The sequence below is a fragment of the Schistocerca piceifrons genome, chromosome X, assembly GCF_021461385.2.
Source record: "Schistocerca piceifrons isolate TAMUIC-IGC-003096 chromosome X, iqSchPice1.1, whole genome shotgun sequence".
NCBI lineage: Eukaryota > Metazoa > Arthropoda > Insecta > Orthoptera > Acrididae > Schistocerca > Schistocerca piceifrons.
This window is the reverse complement of record NC_060149.1, coordinates 411,995,563-412,020,568: the sequence shown is the minus strand read 5'-3', so window position 1 is coordinate 412,020,568 and position 25,006 is coordinate 411,995,563. Positions and strand designations below refer to the sequence as shown.

General features: G+C 41.0%; 1 protein-coding gene across 1 annotated transcript in view; it reads left to right on the top strand.

The window, feature by feature from the left end:
• LOC124723145 (protein unc-79 homolog) overlaps nucleotides 1-25,006 on the top strand; it is an 868,025-nt gene that overhangs the window by 690,016 nt on the left and 153,003 nt on the right. Inside the window, exon 42 of the mRNA XM_047248336.1 lies at nucleotides 7,035-7,369. Coding sequence (XP_047104292.1) covers nucleotides 7,035-7,369 — 335 coding nt within the window. The remainder of the gene's footprint in view (nucleotides 1-7,034; nucleotides 7,370-25,006) is intronic.

Sequence of the window (25,006 nt, the reverse complement as noted above, 5' to 3'; positions counted from 1 at the left end):
AAAGTGTACTGTACATGCATATCTCAAAGAATAGACACTGTGGATCATCCATAGCTGTACAAAATACTTGAAAACCAACTTGCTGATTGTAAATTCCTTGACATCAGCTGTATTAGGTATAGATCTACCGCCCAGGAGTGACATATGAAAATTTTTACTGGACCGGCCTTGAACATGGATTTCCTGATAATCATGAGTGGCCATGTTATCCACTTCAGCTATCTGTGCACACTCCTTGGACCAACACAAATTTCCAGATGTCACACTGTAGACTTAGAGTACTTACACATATGTCTGAAAGAAGTGTGATAAAAGGATGTAGACAGTGGGAAATCTGGGTTAGAGTCCTCATCCAGCATGAATTTTTGTATGTCATTATTGGGTAATAGATCTATACCTAATACGGTTGATGTGAAGGAATTCACAGCCAGTGAATTAATTTCAAAAGTTAAAATGCTCTCCTGTAGCTGCATTCATTATAATATTCTGTTCTGTTTCTGTCCCAGTGATTGGAGAGAACTGCTGTACATTAACAACTGCAACATCATTATTTTCTTATCCTCCTGCTTGCCTTTGCTTGGGAGTGCATGGTTTATTGACACTCACACTAAAACTGAATCACATCCTCTTCTTGCACAACTACAGAAATGTCACTGTTTTCCATAATGGCAAGCCTTTTAATACCAGCCAATACTAGACAAAACAAGCTTAACTTACCTACAGTCATCTGCTGCATCCACATTTTGTCATCTCTTTGGGTCTCAACTTCAACTTCTGCTACACCAGTTTCCATGCCTCCGTCTGTTGCATATGTCATCAGTGCTGTTCTACTCCACTAGCCACTAACTGAAAAATGTGCCACTTTCTCTTACAGTTCTACTGTGCTTCCTCCATTGTGTAGATTATGTTTTGCCATCTGCTTCCCAACATAAAGAGACAGTTTTCATTGCATCAGCCTCATTTTTACTTTCTCACGCTGTATACCAAGCTACACTGCCCTCTTCCAGAATCTCACTCATTCACAGTTTCAACATGCTACACTTTTTTTACTTCCTGGGTGGATATGCACTATGTGCAGCTGTGTAGCCTGTTTCCTACACAAGGTTGTCCACCCTCCTATTGGTGATATTCTTCTGCAGCACATACCTTCCCTGAAGTAAATGAGTAATGTTTTTTTGACTGTAAAGCTGTAATAAAAACCAGTCACACTACGCAAATTACATGGTGCATAAACTGTACTCAAGTTCCATGTTTTACTAATATTAAATGAGAGAAAGTCCTTGAATGAATATTCTGATATATTCAAAGAATGAAAAAACCGGGATGGCATAATGCCAGTATTATGGAAAGTATAGATTGCTACATGCCATATTGAGGGTATGGTGAGTTGTAGACAAGTGCAACAAAAAGACTATTAACTATGTTAGCTATCAGTCAAAAGGCCTTCTTCTGTTGCAGAAAACACACCCAAGTTCACACAAGCCCAACTCACACACACATGATCACTGACTCCGGCGACCCATACCAGACAGTAGTTGGACAGTTGACAGTTGCTTGCTGTTTGGCCTCAGTTGGTTTTAGGGTGTGAGCGCATTATCATAAATGTGGCTTACAATTGTGTACTGCATTATGTATATGTTATAGTTGAATATTAAGTCCACACCTTCTCACAGAACATGCAGGTTGGAGGCTTGTCTACTCTGTAAAAGAGCATAGGTCATGATCTGCAGCAGATCTGATGACAGAACACAGTGCCCATGCAGGCACAGGTGTTTTGGAACAAACCATTCATTACACACTGTTGAACAAGGGGCTCTGCATTAGACAACTCCTACATGTTGCCAAGTTGATGATATAACAGTTATGATTACAGTGGGCATGGAATCAATGTGATTGGACTATTGATATACAGGTAGTGTCATCTGACTGAATAAATCACATTTCTTTTTACACCAGGTCAATGGTTAAGACTGGATTTGACATCATCCAGGCAAATGGCCACTTGATTCATATAGCGTGCCATGGATGCAAGCCAGTGGGGCCAGTATTATAATAGGAGTGTAAGATGGAGCTAGAGTAAATGTTAAGTAAGTGTCCTTGCAGAAAAAAGTAAATTTTGCTGTAAAAAAGAAATCATGTGAAAATTGTAAGGATGAAATTATGAAACTGAATGAATGGATAACGAGCTTACAGTTCATAATCAGTAGCGTGAAAACATATTTTGAAAATACAGCAAGAAAACAGTGAGCTGAAGAGGCTAAAACTTGTGTGAGATAGTTCATCCGTTACAGAAAAGTGGTCAAATCTGAAGTGCAATAACAGCACGACCAAAGTGCAAAATCAGAAAACCTGTGAAAGTAATACAAGCTTTGCGCACAAAAACATATTTCAAGTACTCTCAACCACCAATAGTGAAAATTCAACATATAGTTTGTATGAATGATGGGAAAGCAAAAAGGCACTGTGAATAAGGTAGGAGAAGAAAATTTATTGACAAAAACAAGCGTGAATGAGGTCAGTATAAATGTGCCTACCAAATATTGTGCCAAAGTGTTTAGTGAAACAATAAAAAATGATTCACGTATTGTGGACTCCAATAACAGCAAACTGTTTGTGCTTTCAGACAGCCATGGTCATGGACTTGCGAGTAAGCTAAAAGAAACAGCTAAAACATATTTGTGTGGTATAGTGAAACCAGGAGCCCCACTTAACTAAATTTAAAAAATCTGCAGATAATGACTTCATTGTACTTCTGGGAAGCGCAAACGATGTCTACAAAAACTAAACAGTGAGTGCTACCCGTGATCTTAAACAGTATCTGAGAAACCTCACTCACACAAACGTAATAATGGTTGATATTCCACATCACTGTGATCTTGTAAGATGGTCATGTGTCAATATGGAAATAAAAACTGCCAACAATCAGTTTGCAAAAATTTGCATATATTTTAAAAATGTGAAATATGTTGATATAAGCAATATTGGATGTAGATTCCACACACAACACAGATTTCATGTGAATGACATGGGGAAAGAATATCTGGCAAACCTGATAACCAAGGAAATAAAAAACCACCAAAATAAATTCAAAACCTAAATGATAATTGCATCACCATCGCCAGACTCCATAATGGAAGCACTTCAAAAAGAGGTAAAAGCATTAGAACCACCATCAGCACCAGCAAAGCATGTAAAAAAAGATGAAGTGTTACAAGAAAGAACAGTGGACAGTGATTTGAATGACAAGTGAACTACAGTTCCTCATTATCCAAATATTACTTGAGATGAAAATAAGAAAAATGAGAAGACTCCAAGCTCACAAGAAAGCACAGCAGTAGTGGCAGAACCAACATTGGAAGTGTCAGAATGTACAAGTATATACTGAAAGTTGCCGGAAACCTGTCCTTCTCAAGGATTTTTGGTATCCCACCAGGACACAGGAATGAATACGACAGCACAAAATGTAAATAAAAGTGTAACCAGTTCTCACCCTAGTCACCTGCAGATTTTAAGCCTAAATATTCAGTGCCTTAGAAATAAATAACTGGAACTTGAGGTAGCAATGAATGGTGCAAACACTGACTGCATGTGCATCATGGAGCATTGGTGCAGCAGTTTTGAAATAAGTATAATTAATATTCATCCATATAAGATGGCAAGTCAGTATTGCAGAAAAAATGCAAAAATCAGAGGTGTGTGTATCTTTACTAAATCAAGTATCAGGTAAAAGAAGATGTGAAGCTGAATCATTGAGTGTGGAAAATAATTTTGAAGCAGCAGCTATACAGTTATTTGAAATACAGGGAAAAGTCATAGTCATAGCAACATAAAGACCCCCTACTGGGGATGCAGACATATTCATTAATCAGTTAGAAACACTGCTTAACATTCTTTTTATTGAAGGAGCCACTGTAGTTGTCTATGGGGATTTCAACCTAAATCTTATGATTGAAAGTATACTAAAAATCAATTCCTAAATCTGTTATGTAGTTTCAATCTGTTTCCACACATACACAAATCCACAAGAATAACTTATAGTACAAACAGTCTTATAGATAACGTATTTTCAAATGTACGATGCACAGAAGTAGAAGTAACAAATCCTGATTTGGGATTATCAGACCATAATGCTCTTGTCCTTAAAATTTCTTCAGTGCCACTGCAAGAAAAAAAGTGTACTTCATGTATAAAAGAAAATTTTCCACTGGAAACTGTGTAATATTAACAATTATCCTAACTAGTGAGTGCTAGGCAGAAGTGCTGTCCCTAACAAATACGAATGATGCATATAACACTTTTTCTTAAATTTTCATGGGATATTTCGAAATGTGCTTTCCAAAGAAGCTATCAAGAATCACATCACATCACAATACAAAGCCAAGGTCTTGGATCACAGCTGGCATCAAAACTTCTTGTTGAACTCGAAAGAGAATAATTCAAAATTGAAGACATCTACAGATCCACAGTTCATAGAATATGTTAAGAATTACAAGACATTATATCGAAAAGTAATTGCCAAGGAAAAATTTATAAGTAATGACAACTTGATAACACAGTCTGATAACAAATCAAAAGCCTTATGTGAAGACCAGGATATCATTCTGAAAAACACAGAAAATGTCAATATTAAAAAACAAATTTGGCAAATTACAACAACAGTTACTTCACAAATGCAACAACTTCATTAAGCCTGAAATTTAGAAACCAAGAAAAACCTGAATTTACAAAAGCTGCTTGTAGCATGAGGATAGATACAACAGACGACATAAAGTGTTCAAAGTAATAAAAAGCTTGAAACCTGAAATGTGAGCAGGAGTAGATGAGGTGTCTGTTTATATCATAACAATGACAGCTGCACAAATCTCAAGGCCCTTGGCATACATAGCCAACTTATCATTTAGGAAGGAGTGTTTCCGGAAAGGATGAAAATGTCAAAAGTGAAGACATTATTCAAAAACAGTGACAAGCGTAAGGTAGAAAACTGTCGGCCAATATCCCTCCTTCCAGCATTTTCCAAAATAATAGAAAAATTAATGAAACACAGAATCAACAAATATCTAAATTACTGTAAGTTACTAAACAGTAATCAGCATGGCTTCCAGGCAGGTAAAAATACAGAAACAGCAATGATGTTCTACACTGAACAAATAATCAAAAATCTAGAAAAAGATAACAGCATTGTAGGAATAAATTTAGATCTCTCCAAAGCATTTGACACTGGCAATCATGGCATTCATTTAGAAAAACTGGAAGCATTAGGTATTCATGGGACAGGGAAAAATTGGTTTGAATCATACCTACAAAACAGAACACAGATTGTAGGACTGATGTCAGATTACTCCAACCACAAAATAAATTTAGTGTCAGATGCAAAAAATGTGGAAATAGGAGTGGTCAAGGCAGTATTCTAGGTCCCTTATTGTTCATTATCTACATAAATGACTTTCACACCTCAGACAGAGCATCAAAGGCAATACTATTTGCAGATGACACTAGTGTGATAATAGGTGCACCAAAGCAAATGCTGCAAACAACTATTGATCAAGTAATAAAGAATGTCCACATTTGGTTCAATTCAAACCAGTTGACATGAAATGCAACTAAAAGAAATTATATGCAGTTTGGGAAAATATGTCAAAACGTAAATCTTGATCAGTTGTTGGGTGACAATCCCATAGACAGAGTGTCATCATCAAAATTGATGGGGATTTGTGTAGATGAAAACCTTAATTTTAATGACCACATAATGAAACTTGTGCAGAAACTTAACTCGGCCTGTTTTGTTCTTAGAGTTATTGCAAATGTCTGTACTGCAAAGGGTGCCAGGATGGCATATTTTGGCTATTTTGAGTCTCTTGCAACATACGAAATAATATTTTGGGGTTCCACCACCTGCCGTCTAAAGCTAATCTTTCTGTTGCAGAAGAGGGCTATCAAAATAATAACACACAGTCATCCACAGACACAATGCAGACCCTTATTCAACAAGCTAAAAGCTCTAACAGTGTGTGTGTTTTATATGTTTGGGCCCACCTTGCAGATTTTCAGACAAATGCTGACTTGCATAACTACAATACTCAAAATAGCACAGCACTTCATACTTAGTGAACAAAAAGAACACACACACCAAGGCATGTGTGCCATATTTGTACAAAACTCTACAACATAGTGCCAGCCAACATCAGAAAGTTAGAAGGTGAAAACAGATATAAAGTAGAATTTAAAGAATTTCTACTTGAACAACGTTTTTACTCAGTAAATGACTATTTAGGCAAATAAATAATTCTGATAATGTTTACAGTAAGGCAAAACTAAAAACACTGTCTCTCGTCCCCTAAAGTTCCTGTTAATTTTGCATATCTGATGGACAGCTGCTGAGTGTGAAGGGCTTCCTGTTTAGGGTAGACAAAAGTAAAGCCTTGGGGCAAACAGACTATGCAGTTGCAATACTGTTAGTACACATGTATAAAAAGTTGTATTACTGCATCTTGTCTGACCAAGTATTATTCTTTGTACATTTTTTGTACAATTTTGTATGTATTATTCTTTGTACTACTTAATGTAAAATAAAATAATATAAATATGTGGGATGTTCACTTGGGGTTCCAAGGAACCTGATACAGCAAATCTGGGACACTTTTAAGATGCCAGCTCTGTGTCCACAAACCAATGACATTTAATTTATGGGAATTGAATGACCTGTGGATAGGCATCTCATGCCACATACTTCCAGAAACCTACCAAGGGTTTGCTGAATCCATGCTATCCAGAATCACTGATGTGTTCCATTCCAAAGTGGGACCAAAACACTATTATCAGGGTGATCATAATTTTGTGACTCATCACATTGTGCATGCACATGCACACATGTTTCTATGTGTGTGTGTGTGTGTGTGTGTGTGTGTGTGTGTGTGTGTGTGTGTGAGAGAGAGACAGAGAGAGAGAGAGAGAGAGAGAGAGAGAGAGAGAGAGAGAGAGAGAGAGAGAGAGAGAGCGAGTGTCTTTCTGCTGTATGATTATTTTCTATGTTACAGAACATCTGAGAATGCAGTTCTTCAAGTCTGTAACTCAAGCACTATTGGACTTCCCTGAACTGAATGTGCTGGCACCACTGCAGCTTTTGCTAGAGGCATTAAATGCTCGCAAGTCTCTTCCCAGTGAAAACCTTGGCACAGTATTGTGGAATGTGGCCTGCTACCTGGATTGCTTGCCTGCAGAAGCAGGTGCAGGACTGTGGGGTGGTCTTTTAAGTCAGCTGGAATTACTGCTACGCCGGCTGTCACTTGGCCTGTCTGTCCTCCCTGACCCTGCTCCTCTTTTGCGAATTGCTTCTGCTGCACTCAGAGCTCCAGGAATTACAACATGCAAGGTTAGTTCAGGCTAAATGAAAGTTGTTATTGCATACCTTAATGTAAGTTCATGATGAGGAGTTGTCAGATACAAAGACATTGCTGACATTAATTAAATAACTGCTTTTTGAAGCTACATATCCAACTTTTATGGCATTGGTATCTTGAAATCTGAAACACTGGAGCTGATAAAATTATGTTTTTAATCATGTAACATAGGTACCATCATGAATCACAACTTCAGAAATTTGGAATAAACTAAGATATAAATTAACTGTAGGAAATTACTTCCACTGAAGGAATTTACAGGTAACCGAATTGATCTTATCAACACTATTTTTGCTTTAAAATTCTACAAATGAATGCAATACAATTAGCAGAAAAACTGCAGCTTGGAAAAACAATCTTTCCTACCCAGTTATATTAAGAAACTACAATTTATCTATTTGCTTCTGCTTAGTATTCACATGAGTGCCCTGATTATTTTTATTTGATCCTATATGTTCTTCACATTAGATACAGTGTACCTGCAGCTGTTACACTGTGCTGTTACACTGTCCAGTCACATTAATGTGACCATTTGTCAAAAGCCTGAATAACCACCTTTTTCAGTGTGGACCACCATAAAACATGCAGGAAGTGAGTCAGTGACATTCTGGAAGGTAACAAGAGGGATGTGAAGCCATTACAACTCCAGTGGTGTGGCCAACTGTGCTAGGTTTCTCGGCTGAGGATCCATGGCACGAACAGCCCAAATGAGATGATCCCACAGATTCTCAATTGGGTTTAAATCCAGGGAGCATGGTGACCAGGGGAGTATGGTAAACTCATCCTGCTGCTCTTCAAATTATGCTCCTACACTGCCAGCTGAATGACTCATTGCATGGTCCTGCTGGTAGATGCCATTCTCCTGAGGAAAAAGAAACTGCATGTAGGGGTGGACATGGTCCCAAATGATAGATGCATACTTGTGTTGATCCATTGTGCCTTCCAGAATGATGATATCACTCAGGGAATGTCCCTCAGCCTGGTCTCTTCTGGCTGTTTGCTTTCAGACATTTCATGTTGTACTCACCAATAGCCATCTTTCTGATGGAGCATAAAACATGATCTGGGAAGGCCACCTGTTGGCATCCATTGGACATCCTGTTGAGGTACTGGCATGCAAATTCCAGCCTTTGTCAGCATGGGTGCATGAACCAGGTGCCTGCTACAAAGGCCCATACTCAGCAACATTTGCTGAACATTTGTTAAGAAGATACTGATGGTAACCCCTTGGTTCATCTGGACAGTCAGTTGTTTCACAGTTGCACATCTATTTGCTCATACATATCTCAGCAACTGCCATTCACCTCTGTCATCTATGGCCTGTGGTGCACCCTGTTTGCTTCTGTTTGCTTTGGCACTGGTTTTGGATTGTGGGATTTTGCCATACACAGTATAGTTTAACTATGACAGCATATGAACAATTTACAAACTTAGCCATTTTGGAAATTCTTGTGCCCTTGGTCTGAAAGTCAATGATTATGCCCTCTTGGAAATAAGATAAATCACTCCATTTCCATATTATGACAACAACAGCACTGTTTTCTGTGTCCCCCCAACACACTTTATATACCATCCACTACCAGCACTGCCACCAGCTGTCTGTGAGTGGTTATTGCACATTGATGTTGAACATTGATGGTCATCAGATTAATGTGACTAGACTCTGTATAAATAATTCAAATGAGTAACAACTCTAAATGAAAGAAATGTAGTCTGTGTTATGGCCAGTTTTTGTTACAAGGTCATTCTCAGGTGTTCAATAACTGCTTAATGCAACAGCTGTCTGATTCTGAATTTACCACTTATTTGCACACTGGTCATTACTAGATTTAAAGCACAGATGGTTTTGTGACAAGACATCTAGTGCTGTTAGTTCTGCAAGAAGACAATTCCTGAACACTTGAAAATGAACTAGGGATGCAAAATCTGTATTTTAAGTTGACTGACCTGCCAATAATGTTTCTTGGTTGGCTTCTTCTGTCCAAAGTTGGCTGCAAAGATCTTTATGTAATTGTTAAAATAATTGTACACTGCATTGTTGGACTACATTTTTAAGTAAATATCTTTTTTATTATCTTTGTCTGTCATAATTATGATCAAATACATGTATAAAAAAAGTTTTGCATCACCTCGGTTCCGAGAGTTCTGGAACCTGTATAGAAAATTGTGATAGCGATCAACATAAACATCATTTCAGCACTTTTTATTGCTCATGAAAACCACACATTGCACGTTGTACCACCATACAGCGAGACCTTTGGAGCTGGTGACCCAGGTTGCTGTACACACCAGTACCTCTAATACCCAGAAGCACATCCTCTTGAATTGATGCATGCCTGTATTCACCATGGCATACTATCCACAAGTTCATCAAGGTATTGTTGGTACAGATTGTCCCACTCCTTAATGGCGATTTGGTGTAGAACCCTCAGAGTGGTTGGTGGGTCACATTGTGCATAAACAGCCCTTTTCAATCTATCTCAGGCATGTTCGACAGGCTTCATGTCTGGAGAACATGCTGGCCACTCTAGTCCACTGACATCATTATTCTGAAGGAACTCATTCATGAGATGTGCATGATGGGGGCGCAAATTATCGTCCATGAAGACAAATGCCTCCCCAATATGTTGCCAATATGGTTGCACTATCAGTCAGATGATGGCATTCACATATCGTACAGCCATTATGATGCCTTCCCTGACCACCAGCAACATATGTTGGCCCCACATAATGCCACTGCAAAACATCAGGGAACCTCCACCTTGCTGTACTCACTGGACAGTGTGTCTAAGACATTCAGCCTGACCAGGTTGCCTCCAAACATGTCTCCAACGATTGTCTGGTTGAAGGCATATGCGACACTCATCTTTGAAGAGAACGTGATGCCAATCCTATGCTGTCTATTCGGCCTGTTGTCAGGCTCATCTGTACCACATTGCATGGTATCACGGTTGCAAAGATGGACCTCACCATGGACGTTGGGAGTGAAGTTGTGCATCATGCAGCCTATTGCGCACAGTTTGAATCGTAACACAACATCCTGTGGCTGCACAAAAAGCATTATTCACTATGGTGGCGTTGCTGTCAGGGTTCCTCCAAGCCAAAATCCATAGGTAGTGGTCATTCACTGCAGTAGTAGCCCTCGGGTGGCCTGAGTGAGACACATCATCGACAGTTCGTGTCTCTGTATTTCCTCCACATCCAAACAATATCGCTTCGGTTCACTCCAAGACACCTGGACACTTCTCTTGTTGAGAGCCCTTCCTGGCACAAAGTAACAATGCTAACATGATTGAACTGTGGTATTCACCATCTAGGCATGGTTGAACTACAGACAACACGAGCCATGTATCTCCTTCCTGGTGGAATGACTGGAGCTGATCAACTGTCAGACCCCCTCTGTCTAATAAGCTCTTCTCATGCATGCTTGTTTACATCTTTGGGCAGGTTTAGTGACATCTCTGAACAGTCAAAAGGCTCTGTGAAACAATATCCACAGTCAATGTCTATCTTCAGGAGTTCTGGGAACTGGGGTGATGCAAAACTTTTTTTGGTGCGTATATATCAATTTTTGTACATTTCACACAATAGATAAGTTAATCCTCATGCAAGTGGCAGTAATATGTTGTCTACCATCAAGAACTGTTCCATACAAATGATTTATCTGTGTAATTCATTCATATGTTGGTGTATATGCTGATGTCGAACTGTACATGGCTGAGCCCTGATAGCTTCAACATTACTGGATGATTTTTCAGCACAGACTCACTTGAAATAATACATCTACATCTACATCTACATTTATACTCCGCAAGCCACCCAACGGTGTGTGGCGGAGGGCACTTTACGTGCCACTGTCATTACCTCCCTTTCCTGTTCCAGTCGCGTATGGTTCGCGGGAAGAACGACTGTCTGAAAGCCTCTGTGCGCGCTCTAATCTCTCTAATTTTACATTCATGATCTCCTCGGGAGGTATAAGTAGGGGGAAGCAATACATTCGATACCTCATCCAGAAACGCACCCTCTCGAAACCTGGCGAGCAAGCTACACGCGATGCAAAGCGCCTCTCTTGCAGAGTCTGCCACTTGAGTTTGTTAAACATCTCCGTAACGCTATCACGGTTACCAAATAACCCTGTGATGAAAAGCACTGCTCTTCTTTGGATCTTCTCTATCTCCTCCATCAACCCAATCTGGTACGGATCCCACACTGATGAGCAATACTCAAGTATAGGTCGAACGAATGTTTTGTAAGCCACCTCCTTTGTTGATGGACTACATTTTCTAAGGACTCTCCCAATGAATCTCAACCTGGCACCCGCCTTACCAACAATTAATTTTATATGATTGTTCCACTTCAAATCGTTCCACACGCATACTCCCAGATATTTTACAGAAGTAACTGCTACCAGTGTTTGTTCCGCTATCATATAATCATACAATAAAGGATCCTTCTTTCTATGTATTCGCAATACATTACATTTGTCTATGTTAAGGGTCAGTTGCCACTCCCTACACCAAGTGCCTATCCACTGCAGATCTTCCTGCATTTTGCAACTATTTTCTAATGCTGCAACTTCTCTGTATACTACAGCATCATCCGCGAAAAGCTGCATGGGACTTCCGACACTATCTACTATGTCATTTATATATATTGTGAAAAGCAATGGTCCCATAACACTCCCCTGTGGCACGCCAGAGGTTACTTTAACGTCTGTAGACGTCTCTCCATTGATAACAACATGCTGTGTTCTGTTTGCTAAAAACTCTTCAATCCAGCCAAACAGCTGGTCTGATATTCCGTAGGCTCTTACTTTGTTTATCAGGCGACAGTGCGGAACTGTATCGAATGCCTTCCGGAAGTCAAGAAAAATAGCATCTGCCTGGGAGCCTGTATCTAATATTTTCTGGGTCTCATGAACAAATAAGGCGAGTTGGGTCTCACACGATCGCTGTTTCCGGAATCCATGTTGATTCCTACATAGTAGATTCTGGGTTTCCAAAAACGACATGATACTCGAGCAGAAAACATGTTCTAAAATTCTACAACAGATCGACGTCAGAGATATAAGTCTATAGTTTTGTGCATCTGCTCGACGACCCTTCTTGATTGTGATTGACACTGAGTTTTATATGCTGATTACCAACTGACTGACATAGCAGTGTACTCTTTTAATACTCGTGACTGAGTTGTTGTTCCTTGGTACACAATGCTAATTTAAAGATGTGCAAAGGACAGTCTCCACAAAACATTAATATACACAGTTATAACATCTGAGATAATTTAGGAGTAAATGATACAATTCACCCATTAGTAGAAGCGTTGAGCTGTCAACAGGCACACAATATAGGATAAAAGCTTTGCTAGCTTTCAGACGAACCCTTTAACAAGCATTAGTACACACACACACACACACACACACACACACTTGTGCAGCTACATTATTCGGTGTGCTAAACAGACTGTGCTTGGGGCCTGGGTGAGGCTGGGGCGAGGGGTTGTGTTAGGTAGCGTGGGTAGAGGAAGCAAAGAGGTTGGAAGCAGGAGGAGTTGAAGAAGGGCGGCAAGTGGCCCAGATGAAGGCAAAAAGGTGCAGGATGGGACTGCAGAAGAGAGAGACAGCAGTTGCACAAGGGCGAGAGGGGGGGGGGGGGAGGTGATTTTTGCCAAACCCATTGTATTTTTAATGAAGCCACATATGGCCCCTGTGATGAGCTTGGTGAACCTAAATTTCGTGAGCTGTGGACTGGTGAGCACCACCAGACCTCTGTAACCATAAGCTCTGGGTATACTTCAGGTACTACCATGTGGCACAGTGGTAGAACACGTTTCTTCACTTAACTGCCTTGATTGTGGAGATGGTATAAACCTATATTAAAAAAGGAAATCTTTCTCAAGGTGTGCTACATGCTGATGATATGCATGGCTGTTGCAGCAGAACTGTCATAAGTGGGCAACCTCTGGGGACCTGCTGCACCTCATTTGTATAAGGCTTACCCAGCAAGTGAGCCTGCCAGATGGAAACTTACTTCCCTAGCTGCTCATGGGACTTACATGAAACCAAAATCACTATTTCCTATTCCTAGCAGTTTCTATGATCCATTGGGTAAAGTATTAAAACCAAATCCTTAAGAGATCTTGTGTGGCTCCTCCACCTGGGACATTTGTAAATGTAAGGGAAATCAGTAATAGAAACAGACTACACCCTGTGGTAGACAATGTATTTATTATTGTAAATGCATAAAAGATTCCTTTTGAAACCTGCCACCATTCTATATCCGTAAAGCTCTAGATGGACTTGCAGGACAGCTTAAATCTATTAAGGGACTGTGCTGTAGTCCACTCCTGACTGAGACACTGAAAGCTACCCAAGGGACCAAGTTGTTAAATGCTAAACTGCTTAGAAAATACAGCCTATGTCATCAACACTGAGTTGCACACTGGGCTAAATTATTGTAAATGAGTTGTGATATGCCAGGACATTATGGTTATACAGGATAATTATAATTAAAGTTCCAGTTTCAAAGCACTGTAAAAAACAGAATTTCAGCTCAAAATGATGTAAAATTTGAACAGGATATTATTGAAGAATGGGGAAATGTTATGGAAACAAAAAAGTTTTAACAAAATTTGCCCCAAAAGTGTCATAATGTAAATGAGTTTGACAAATGGCAGATGAATCACAGTATGATGGCTATGGTGTGAGTTCCACACACTATGTGATCAAAAGTATTCAGACACCCCCAGAAACATATGTTTTTCATATTAGGTGCATTGTGCTACCACCTACTGACAAGTACTCCATATCAGCGACCTCAGTAGTCATTAGACACCGTGAGAGAATAGAATGGGGCACTCTGCCGAACTCACAGACTTCAAACATGGTCAGGTGATTGAGTGTCACTTGTGTCATATGTCTTACTTGAGATTTCCACACCCCTAAACATCCCTAGATCCATTGTTTCCTATGTGATGTTGAAGTGGAAATGTGAAGAGACACGTACAGAACAAAAGCATACAGGCCGACCTCGTCTGCTGACTGACAGACCGCCAACAGTTGAAGAGGGTCATAATGTGTAACAGGCAGACATCTATCCAGACCATCACACAGGAATTCCAGAGTGCATCAGGATCCACAGCAAGTACTATGACAGTTAGGTGGGAGGTGAGAAAACTTGGATTTCATGGTCAACCAGCTACTTATAAGCCACACATCACGCCGGTAAATGCCAAAGGAGTGTAAACATTGGATGATTGAACAGTGGGAAAATGTTGTCTGGAGTGACGAATCATGGTGCACAATGTGGCGATCTGATGGCAGGGTGTGGGTATGGCAAATACCCAGTAAACATCATCTGCCAGTGTGTGTCATGCCAACAGTAAAATTTGGAGGCAGTGGTGTTATGGTGTGATTGTGTTTTTCATGGAGGGGGCTTGCACCCCTTATTGTTCTGCATGGCACTATCACAGTGCAGGCCTACATTGATGTTTTAAGCACCCTCTTGCTTCCCACTGTTGAATTCAGGAATGGCAATTGCATCTTTCAACATGAGTGAGCACCTGCTCATGGCGCACGGTGTGTGGCGGTGTGGTTACATGACAGTAACATCCCTGCAATGGACTGGCTTGCACATAGTCCTGAGACCTGAATGCTATAGAGACCTTTGAGATGTTTTGGGATGCCGACTTTGTGCCAGGCCTCACTGACTGACATTGATACCTCTCCTCAGCACAGTACTCCATGAATAATGGGCTGCCATTTCCCAAGAAACCTTCCAGCACCTGATTGAACATATGCCTGTGAGAGTGGAAGCTGTCATTCAGGTAAGTGTGGTCCAACACCATACTGAATTCCAGCATTACCGATGGAGGATGCCATGACTTGTAAGTCATTTTCAGCCAGGTATCTGGATACTTTTGATCACATTGTGTACTTTGCAATGTGCATGACCACACAAGTTTGACACTATTGGTTGCGTAAACCCATTCACCATGGAAAGGTCAAACTGCATTTGATGGGAAAAATTGGTTTATAAATGTCCTGAGGTCAATAACTCAGCTGTATGTAGTGCCAGTGGGTGCTTAACTCTGTTCTTGGTAGCAGTTTAGTGGTGGCCATTCATTCTGGTGGATAGATGTCTGATGGTCATTCCCACATAAAATACTGTGCAGATATTGCAGCACAGCCGGTATTTGACATCTACATCTACATATATACCCCACAAGCCACCATATGGTGCATGGTGGAGGATACTCTGTACCATTTCCTTTCCTGTTCCACTCACAAATGGAGCAAGGGAAAAATGACTGTCTATATTCCTCTGTATGAGCCGTATTTTTTCATATCTTATCTTTGTGGTCCTTGTGCAAAATCTAAGTTGGCACCAGTATCATAATTCTGCAGTTAGCTTCAAATGCTGGCTCTCTAAATTTTCTCAATAGTGTTCCTCAAAAAGAACATTGCCTTCCCACTGGTGATTTCCATTTGAGTTCTCAAAGCATCTCTGTAATACTTTCCATGTTGCTTGAATCTACCAGTAACAAATCTAGCAGGCTGCCTCTGAATTGCTTCAATGTCTTCCTGTAATTTGACCTTGTGTGGATCCCAAACATTCAAGCAGCACACAAAAATAGGTCATGCTTTACAAATGAACCACACTTTCCTAAAACTCTCCCAATAAAGTGAAGTCAACCATTCACCTTCCCTACCATAATCCTCACATGCTAATTCTATTTCATACTGTGTTGCAGTGCTATGCCCAGATATATAAACAGTATGACTGTGTCAAGTGGTACACTACTGATGTTGTATCTGAACATTATGGGTTTGTTTTTCCTACTCATCAGTACTAACTTATATTTTTCTACATATAGAGTAAGCTGCCATTCAGCACACCAACTAGATATCTTGTGTGAGCCATCCCATATCAGTCTACAGTCACTCGTCTTTGAAACCCTCCCATACACCACAGTATCATCAGCAAAAAATCACAGATTGCTGCCCACCCTTTCCACAAGATCATTTATGTACATAGAAAATAACAGCAGTCCTAACACGCTTCCCTGGAGCACTCTTGATGATACCCTTGCCTCTGACGAACTCTTGCCATTGAGGAAAATGTACTGGGTTCTATTACTTGAAAAGACTTAAAGCCACTCACATATCTGGGAACTTATTCTGTATGCTCATACCTTCATTAACAGGCTACATTGGGGTGCCATGTCAGATGCTTTTTGGAAGTTTAGATATATGTAATCTGCCTGTCGTCCTTCGTCTATAGTTCACAGTATATCAGGTGAGAAAGGGCAAGCTGAGTCTCACATGAGCAATGCTTTCTAAAATCATGCTGATTCATTGACATATGCTTTTTGGTCTCTAGGAAATTTATTATATTTGAACTCAGAATGTGTCCTACATTTCTGCAGCAAACTTATGTTAATAATATGGGTCTGTAATTTCGCAGATCCGGTCTGTTACCTTTCTTATGTACAGGAGTCACCTGAAGTTTTTTCCAGTCATTTGGGAATATGCACTGGGTGAGAGAGCCACAATAAATGCAAGCTAAGTAGGGGGCCAATGTCATAGAGCATTCTTTGCAAAAACAAAATAACCTGGCGCACATCTGTTTTCAACTCTTTCAGTTGGGTTTCTCCACCAGACAAGCTAATGACTATGTTGTCTATGTGGCATACATTGCTGCTATTACAGGTGACCCTGCCTCAGATGGGATAGGATAAGCCTGTGATACAACAGAAGTAGGATGCGCTGGTCAGGTGAATTGAGTAGAGATATGACACCTATGGCAAGGCTTTGGGTGTGTGAGTGGCATAGCCATGGACGATGATGTTGTGTAGGTTGGATCAGTGGGAGTATATCACTTTAGAAGAGGCAGGATGTTTCTCATTTTTGTGCACAGTGACACATAACCTAAGTCCCAGTGAGGGGGTTCCAGTCTTCAAAAGTAATGTATGATGAGACGATGCTCATTTGCAACTGATTCTTGGAGGTGTTGGAAGGTTTAGTACTTGCTTTCCCACAGTGTGTAAGGATATGGCATGAGAAATATGTTTGCAGGCTATGTTTGGGAAATAGTGACTGTCTGCGAAGGGCTCTGTGAGACCTTCAGTTACTGCCCAAGGGAATTATCTTCACAACGTATATAGTACCCATGGGTTGTTGGGCTATATGGGAGTGATTTGTGGTGTGGAAGTGGTGACACTTGTCAAAACATTGATACAAACTTCCTTTACCACATTTATGTCACTTAATGGCATCCTTCCCTCATAAAGCCCGACTCGTCCGTCTTTTGTTACTGTTTTATAACTTACATCTTCTTTGTCTCTTCCATAATATTCATCCATATCTTTTACTGTGTGTTCCTTCATGTCTTTGTTATGCACACCACCAGCCATGTCAATCTTGGTCATGCATGACTTTTGGAGCACCCTACAGCACCAGCTGCAGTTGCTTTGACTGTAGAGCATGTTACCCTCTGAAACGATCATCAGCCAAATCACAGTTACACGTCATCAAGGAACAATTTACTGCATTTCATTTCCTAATCAACTGACCATTGCTCACACATTGCTGTAATCATTATTTTATGCCATTCGCTTCTTTCCTTGTGTGTGACTATGTTTTTGTTTCCTAATCCAGTCCTTATTAATGCTTCCATTTGTTCATTTCCCACATCTGTTTCACATATTTCTTTTATTTTATTTATTTTTAGCCGGACCTCATCTCCAGCTATCTACATCAGTTCAGAGAAGTGCCCTCATCCTTTGCCAATACCTACTCCTACATCCTATTCCTTATCTGCTCCTAAGCCATGGAATCCTCCCCATTGGCCTACTCATTGCTGTTGATGCAACTTTTCTCTATACCAACATCTCCCATGCCCATGGTCTTGCTGCTATTGAACACTACCTCTCTCAGCACCCTTCTGACTCCAAACCCACTACCTCATTCCTCATGAGCCCATCCAATTACATCCTCACACATAGCTACCACTCCTTTGAGGGGAAGATATATTAATAAATCCACAGCACAGTCTTGGGGCACCTGCATGGCACATTTTTATGCCAATCTGTTTCTGGGCCACCTATAGAAAGCCTTCGTAGCCTCCAAAAACCCCAGATCCTATGTTTGGTTCAGGTTCATTGATGATACCTTCATGATCTGGACCTTGGTCCAGGACACACCTTCTCTCCCATTTACTTCTCCTGGTCTTCCTCAACCCAGTGTGACATCTTCCAGGACAGTTATCTCCACCTCTTGATGGCCCCATCCATGTCTCTGGCCATATCAAGTCCACTAACCCTCAGCAGCAGGCTAGTTGCCCATTGATGGTATATCTGCAGTAATGAGCATTCTCTTTTCCAGTATGCTGAAGGATCTCACAAAGATCATCACAGACAGGCACTTTTCCTTAAACCTACTGTTCGAACAGATTTCTCATACCATATCCTCACACATTGTGGGAAAGCAAGTAGAATTAATAGTTAGTGGCAGTGTTACTACAACTGGGAGAGAGTGAGACTACCCTCACTGTCCCTTCATTCTCCACTGATAAGCCAAACACATGAACTACAGTCTGGGCATGCCACAGTACTCTTCTGCAACAGCCTACTAAAAATTCCTGAGAATTTAAAATCATGTCATTTGTTATGAAGATTGTTCAGAAACAGTTATATGTAATTAATCTTCAGTTTGAACCTCCTCGTTTCAATAGGTTCCACAAAAATTGATACTTTACTAAAGTTTTAAATCTGGTTTGTTTATTTGTCCAAGAATCATTTTAGTACATTGTTTGTACATGTGATATAGGACAGTGCTAAACCTAGTTAATTTACAATACAGTAGTCATTCTGACTTCATTGTTGACATGATTAAAATGCATAATAATATAGGTTTGTGTACCATATTGCTTCTACATGTGATAATAGCAGTTATTAAGTGAGATGACATGATAAATACAATGTAAACTATATTAGGAATTGATAATTAGTAAAATTTGGTAAATGAGGTTTACTTATTATGGTGTTCCATAAATTCAGACAAAGAATAGAAGAAGTGGTCAAGCAAAAACTGTTTTAACTTTATTCTAAATGCATTTAATGTTGGTATGCATTTTAGGTAAGAAGGCAAATGCTTATATAGCATAGCTCCAGTATGATACACTCCATTTTTGCATAAGTTTGTATTTGCTGTGTTCATGTGTAGGTTCATCTTCAGCCTACTTCCATATGTGTGTGTATCATAGTTGTGTCTGAAGAGAATTTCCTTTTTTAAGATGCCCCTTTTTGTGAAAATTATTACTTTTTATACATACAAGGAAGGCAGCAGTGATATTTTGAGAGCTTTAAAAAGGGATCCACAGGAATCCTTGCATTTAGCTTTTACGTCATCCTGATTATCTTTTTCTGTATTTTAAATGTTTTTGTTGAATTTGCGGAATTCCCCCAAAAAATTATTCAGTACATAAGTAGCAACTGTATGCTACAATGGTACATTGTCAGCACTGAAGAGCAGCTTGTATTCTGAATGAGGATCCTAACAGCAGTCTCTTATTTAAATTGTTTAGGTTCACCTCCCACTTCAGATCTGCCTGAACATGAATGCCTTGACATTTTTACTGCAGCAGATTTTCCTCATTCTGTGATTTAATTAGAATATTAGTGTCATCTGTAAAGAGTACAGTGGTTTCATCAGGTATTTTATTAGCCAAGCCACATATATACAGCAGAAATATCACAGGTCCCAGAACTGACCCTTGTGGGACTCCATACTTGATTTTCTCCTCATCACTGTAAAAACTAATTTTTTTATGTTTCACTATCTTTGTGTTTTATTTCTGTACTCTGTTGATGATTACTGAGATATGACTGGAGCCACCTTTCAGACTGGCCACTAATTCCATAATTACTTAATTTACCCAAGAGAATGCCATGATCAATAACGTCAAAGCCTTTACTAAGATCCAGAGGTATCCCAGATACATGTTGCTTATCATCCACTGCTTTTAATACTTCATTTAATAAGGCAAAATTTGGTGTCTCAGTTGACTTTCCAGCTCTCAGCCCATGTTCGGAGTCACTTATCAGACTCTCTTTATTTATGGAAACTGTTATTCTTCTAAGGAACATTTTTTCCATAATTTTGCTGAAGCCTGACAATACTGAAAGTGGCCTATAATTAGCAATATCACCTTCTTATACAAAGGTGTTACTTTTGCAGTCTTTAGATTATTTGGAAACACACCACTCTCAAAAGAAGAATTTACTATGTCTGTTAGTGGTTCCACAATAAATGTTGTGCTAACTTTGATAATAGCATCTGGTACCTAATCAACATCTGGTGAATATTTATTAGGTAATTCTTTTAGGATTCTTGACAGTTCCTCAGGTGTCGCTGGATACATGGAAAATGTATTTCGATGAATTTTTTGATCTGAGTGACTGGCTGGCTGTTTGTCAAGGTGTGTATTTATTAACTTCTGTGCTATATTAAAAAAATATTTGTTGAAAGCACTAGCCACATGTTTGGGGTCAGTTAGTTTACTTTTAGTCATAATCAGCTCAATATTATTGTGGCTAACTGGACGAGTGCCCATTTCTTTTCTTATATATTGCCAGGTTGCTTTAGTTTCATTCTTGGAGTTACACAATATTTCGTCATTTTCTAGATTTTTTTGCTTTTGAAATAGCTCATGTTAGTATTCTTTTGTATCTTTTGAAATATGTAGTAAAGTCAGGATTAGTATTTTGCTTAGAGCACTCATACAATCTCCTTTAAAATAAATAGAGCGAATAAGATATAATTGTTGGTAAACAACTAGAATTCTCTCCAATACAGATTTATTAGCACTTCGCTTCTACACAGATACAAGTCCGGAGACTAACTGCCGTTAGCGGCCAACATCCTCCCAAAGCCCTCTCCTCAAAGATAGCACACTTATACACTGAAAAAATATCGATATTTATGGCACTCTATGCCACATAGCACCCCCCCCCCCCCCTGCAGTATGGAGTATGTCCCTGTGAATGGGGGGGGGGGGGGGGTCGGGGGGGCGAGAAGTTACGAAGGTAATGTACAGTTCTTCAGTTCTTCCGCGTCAGGCAGAAGCAGTCAGCTGGTAGGAGACCAGGGGGTGAAACCCGGTACATCGACAGTGAAGTCAGCAAGCAACGCCAGCGGCTGAAGATGACGTCCCGTCCTGGAGTGTAGGTGTAGCACTTTGTCAGCAGGCAGGCTGAGATTCACCTTGCCAGAAGGCCTAACAAAGGCACATAAATTTAAAGCAATGCACCACACGAGTTTCTGCACTTCCTCCCCCAACATTGTCACATGTGAGCACCACACACACCGTATCGCCATCTACGACAACAGATAATTTATGTATGTCATCAGGGTGTACATGTGTTGTGAATGCTTGGGTGGCACCTGTACGAGCAATGGTAGGGAGGCAGGGAGGTGTGGGAAAGCCATGGCAGTGAGAAGCATCTGGGAAGAGGGGGGTGGCAGGTGCACTGGACTGCGCAGGCAACAACCTCGGACGATCAGCTGACGGATGAGGGAGCATGACCGAAGGCAATGAGGAGCCAGCGTGGATTGAACAGCGTGACAAAGAGCTGTCACACGAAGATGGTAACACAATGGTAGAATCCGAGTGGTTGGCAGTTCGACTGCGAGGGCTGTGAGGAGTGAATCCTCAAAAAGATTGGCCACTCGAATTAGATGTACGCGGAGAAGAAGCAGTGCTCGGCAGAGAAGCCTGCTGTGGAGAATCAATACCCGAATATATGGTATGAGAAGATGGATGGCCGCTCGAAGCAGGAGTGGGAGAAATAGGGGCAGAATCAGGGAGGTTCACCTGAGGCTCAATGAAAGCTGGTTTCACTCGGTTGAGTGAGACCGTGGTTACAGAGTCTTTTATTAGGAGATCCATGTCATTCTCGGAACATTTGACGACCTTGTGAGGACCTGTGTAGGGCAACTGAAGCGGGGCTTTGAGTCATCTCTGAGAAACATGTACTCACAAGAGTCTAGCATGGGTGGTATGTACATGCGCGGAGGTGTATGAGTAGCCGGAGGTGGTGGCTGAATTTTGCTGCAGTGCAAGCGCACTCGCTCGAGAAGTGAAGGGAGTTCAGAGGGCCATGGAAGTGGGGTGGGAGTGAGTAATTCTCCAGGCAAAACCAGAGGTTGGCCATACACAAACTCGGCTACAGAACCCTTGAGGTCTTCCTTGAAAGATGCACGAAGGCCAAGATGCACGAAGGGCAGTGCTTCTGTCCATAGTGAGTCATGGCAACACAAGGCAGACTTTAAGGTGTGATTCCATCGCTCAACAAGACCATTGCTTTGGGGGTGGTATGCGGAAGTACGAATTTTGACAATACCACACATTTTACAGAGAAAACTGAAGACTCAAATTGTTGTCATTGGTAAGTGGTGAGGTAAACAGGTGAGCCAAATCTAGAGATCAATGAATCTAAGAATGCTCAACTTACTGTCTCAGAGGTAATGTTCAGAATAGGCACAGCCTCAACACACCGAGTCATCCTGTCAATAGCTGTAAACAAGTAACGGAAACCCTTGGAGGGGGGCAAAGGGCCTACGAGGTCCACATGAACATGGTGAAACCGGCCTGGCAGTTGGGCAAAACAGCCAAGGGGTGGGGAAGTGTGCCTGGAAACTTTGTTCTGTTGACACAACACGCATGCCCTGGCCCAAGACTGACAGTCGCAGCGCATGTCTCTCCACACAAACCGTTCAAATACCATACAGGTGAAAGCTTTGACACCGGGGTGTGCTAATGTGTGTAATTTGTCAAAGACCTGGCGTTGAAGGGGTTTAGGAATGAATGGCCACAACACACCAGTCAATTCATCACACCGCACTAAGTCAGATATGCCAGGGAAACTAGAGCGTACCAGTTGGAGAGAGGAGCTGTGGTACGAAATTAACTGCATGGTATCAGGATCTGCCGATTGCAACCGAGGTAGGTCCATTAAGTCAATTAAGTTTGTGACAGCACCAACGCGTGAGAGAAAATCAGCAACCACATTGTCCGCTCCTCAGATGTAGCGAATGTCATTTGTACATTGCAAGATGTAATCGATGTGATGAAAGCGTCGTGGGGGCGGATCAGCCGCAAGATTTTTTATGGCAGGAACCAACGGCTTGTGATCAGTGAGCACATAGAAATCTCGTCCCTCAACATCAGTTCTGAAGTGTCTTATGGCCTTGTAAACTGCAACTAATTCTCTGTTGAATGCTGAGTATTTCTTCTGCGCGTTGTTTAGCTTTTTTGAGAAAAACTGCAGGAGGGTCGTAACATCATTGTATGAGTGACTCAGTACTGCGCCAACAGCATTGTCACTAGCGTCAGTAGTGATAAACATTGTGGCGTCCACACATGGGTCAGCAATAGTGGCAGCGGAGGCCAACAGCTGTTTGAGTTCGTTAAATGCCTTGTCCATGCCTGGTGTCCATGGGACCTGGCGGGTGCCAGAAATTTGTCGGAGAGCGAGAGCATCTGTGAGAGGAGCCTGCACCACAGAAGCAGCTGGCAAATGTCTACAGTAATAATTAACTGTTCTGATGAACCTGCGTAATTCCCTATAGGTCTGGGGCGTAGCATCTCGAGAACAGGCATGATCTTGTCCTGCGGTGGTGTGAGACCATCCGACGACACAACATAACTTAGGAATGTGACAGATGACTGATGCAATTGAGTCTTTTTATTGTTCAGTTCAATACCAGCAGCTGCTAAAATATCTGTCACATCTTGAACACGCTCCTCACTCTGTTCCAAAGTAGAAGCAAAAACCAATATGTCGCCCATGTATACGAAACAAAAGTCTAAATGGGATAAAGTTTGATTGATGAAACGCTATCATGTTTGGGGGGCGTTTTTCAACCCAAACGGCATAAATCTGTATTGAAACAGCCTGAAGGGAGTGGTTATGGCAGCCTTTTCAATATCCTCCGGAGCCATAGGAATCTGATGAAATGCGTGCTTACAGTCCAAAACAGTCCGAACTGTCACTCGGCGGAGAGAAAGGAATATGTTTGTTTAGTCTGGGGTAAAACACGGTATTTTGCACAAAATCTAGTGACAACAGATAGTGCTTGAGGAAATCAATTCCGAGAATAGGTTCTTCAATTGTTGACACTAAAAACGTCCACTCCAGCTTGCACTCGGGCGAAAGTTTCACAGCATACAGAGTAGAACCCGAACACTGTAGGGTAGACAAGTGCACTGCACGAAGTACTGTTTTGTGTGGTTGCACTTTATTGGTTGCTAGGCGAACCAGCAGCAAAGAGACGTCTGCACCAGTGTCTACCAGAAAACGTACACCTGATTGTAAATCGCAAACATAAACTCGACCACACTTACTGTTGTTGTCCGAAACGGAATGCAACATTGGATGGTGCCTGTTGTTTACATCGTAGGAGGTGGCACCGCAGCCTACCTCCAGTTGGACTTTGGGTAAGAACACAGTGACTGGCATTTGTGAGCTTGCTCCCCGAATCTTGCATGGAAGAAACAGTAAGGTTGGACGGGCCTGTGCTCCTGTGGGTAGTTTCTAGATGACAGAGT